Source organism: Nansenia antarctica, assembly GCF_963989245.1.
Source record: "Nansenia antarctica genome assembly, chromosome: 3".
In the NCBI taxonomy this organism is placed as follows: Eukaryota; Metazoa; Chordata; class Actinopteri; order Argentiniformes; family Microstomatidae; genus Nansenia; species Nansenia antarctica.
Genome location: NC_137688.1, coordinates 60,836,733 through 60,839,232, shown reverse-complemented (window position 1 = coordinate 60,839,232; position 2,500 = coordinate 60,836,733). Strand labels below are relative to the sequence as shown.

At 46.1% G+C, this 2,500-nt stretch overlaps 1 protein-coding gene across 1 annotated transcript in view; it reads right to left on the bottom strand.

Annotated features, from left to right (window-relative positions):
* LOC308153283 (RAC-alpha serine/threonine-protein kinase) overlaps positions 1-2,500 on the bottom strand; it is a 26,498-nt gene that overhangs the window by 14,570 nt on the left and 9,428 nt on the right. Inside the window, exon 2 of the mRNA XM_080526373.1 lies at positions 1,903-2,098. Coding sequence (XP_080382499.1) covers positions 1,903-1,948 — 46 coding nt within the window. The 5' untranslated portion in view covers positions 1,949-2,098. The remainder of the gene's footprint in view (positions 1-1,902; positions 2,099-2,500) is intronic.

Genomic DNA, 2,500 nt, shown 5'->3' with positions numbered 1-2,500 from the left:
GGCTAGCCGCTAGCATGACACAACTGTCACGTTTATGCTAATATCATGGCTAGGGACCGAGGGAGGGAACTAGCTAAACAACATACTACTCTATCTAGCATAACTGTCATGAAAGTGAAGTGCTTTATTGGGTGAATTTGTGTTGATAATGCTTTGAGTATAAGCCAACAAAACTGATGCGCACACAGCCATGGGGCAACAACAACCCCCACTTCTCTATTCACACATCTTTATTCTGATAAAGCACAAATGTGTTCACTGTGTTCCTAGCCACACAGAGCACACATTAAAAGTTAGTAATGGATACAATAGAAATGCTTGGGGGGTCATCTTTGTTTAAATCAGGTGACATACTACGCTTGAGTTGTGTATGCAGAGTGACAGGTGGGCAAAGGGGGAAAAAAATTATCACCCAAAGCTGAAAGAGCTTGACTGCACCACCCTGTTGCCTTCATGGTTTCCCATGGGTGATGTCACCATGGCCACATCACAAAAAAAAACATCTCTCCAAATCCCTTGTGGGCAAAACAGGCTCGCCGCTGCACTAAGCAGCGCAAATCCAGCGTCGGCTGCGTTCCTTTTGATCTCGGCCCAGAGTCATTCCGGGTGGTGTCTGTGTGCGTAGCTGAACTGGGATGACCCCAACTCCTCGACACGGCGCTACACTGTCCGACTGTCTGACTGTCCAGGGCTAGAGGGAGGGAGGGAGGGAGGGAGAGGGGGGGGGGCAGTTACTCTAGCTGTCCAGCTTCCACAGCAAGTCTTCTTGCTGCCGCCAGCCACACCCGTATCCCTCCTCCAGCCAGTTTGGTCACTTCTCTGTTGTCCATAGGATAGCATGCAACCAATTCAATGGCAGAATCCACTGAATCCAGTATGAGTATTGGGTATTGGAGCATCTGTCATCTGGTATTTCCCCATGTGGTCAAATCTCCCCAGGCAATCAAAGTGGAGGATGTAATGTGAAATAAATACAAGATCTAAAATGGCTAAAATCATTGTTTAATGGGGGTCAATCGTTCTGTGGGTTAGGGGTGTGAACCTCCCCCTGACTACAGCTGTGTGGAGGTCGTACGGGGGGGTGGGGGGTCCATTCTCTCTGTTTATAGAACACTGGATGGGTCAAAGGAGAGGCAGGTGCTGGTCAAAAGCAAATACGCAAAGTCCAGACGGGACTGGGGGGGGGGTCACAAGCCAACACAAGTTCAAGCAACAGACAGACTAATCCAAAGCATAAGTAAAGTTGGAAAAACAACTTTGAAATTAAATTGTTTGATTTTCTCAAAAATCTGAATTTCCATAATACATGAAAATGTCCAAAGAATCTCTACTGGAGTGTGTGCACTAAATGTGCACATATTTGCTTTGGAGACAATCATAGGAAGTCTATTATGGCTTTTGGTCTAGGTTAATTTTTTTATGGACCATGACCATTCCTAAGAGAACCATAAACAAACTTTAGAACCGTAAACATTCTTATGGACCATAAACATTCCCAAGGACTGTAAAGATTGCATTGGTTATCTTTGAATGGAGCTAAAACAACAGGAAGCAATCTCAGAGGATACCTCCAGGCCTTTTCATCAAAGGACAAGTTTGGGAAAGTTTGGGAAATTCTGAACAACTGTATAAGAAAATTCAGACAGAACAGTACTACAACAATCTTACAGTACATACAAATGCAATCATTCACATACAAAATAATCACACATTATACTTCAATTCAAAAGGTACGGTAATTGAAAAGGATGAGTTGGGGGGGGAAAAGCAGCCAGAATAGAGTATACTAGTAATTTGTGTAACTGCTCTAGGAGACATTTATTTCAGACAAGGAAACAATAACGGAAGACAATAAGACTTAGAACCAAAGCCTTGAGGTGAGATACGGATGGTTGAGTTTACCTCGTTTGTGAAGCCATCCCTCCTTTACAATGACGACTTCACCCATGGTGGCCCGTGGAGGAATGGGGGGAGGGGGAAGGTTTGGTCCGCGGAGGGGGGGGAGGGGGGGGTCTGGCAGAAGGAGGTGCCACTCTGGTCTCCTTCACTTAAATCCAACGTCTGGGGGTTGTGGCCGTGATTAGCCAGAACTGGGTACCTATTGGGACAGGCACAGACACAAAAAAGGAAAAAGGGGAAAAGTCAAATGAAACTGAGGTGATGCATTTGCTCAATGCTGCAGATATTAACACCAAAGGAGGAGTGGGAGAGGAACTGTTAAAGGACTTCGAGCCTGGGGCGCTTAGGTGGCGTAGCGGGTTAAGCGTTAACCATGTAACCGCAGGGTCCCCGGTTCGATTCCGGATATGAGTGGGACTGCCCCACTCAGAAGAAAAGAAGAAAAAAAAGGACTTGGAGCCTTTCCAACCCAGCTGGTCATGCCATTTAGTAAACCAGGCTCGTACCTTTTGCCTGGGTGGTGACACAGGGGGTACACACATCTCTCCTGAACATCCCTCCATTCCTAAACTAAGCAGACCCTTTCGCAGCTGTCAAAATG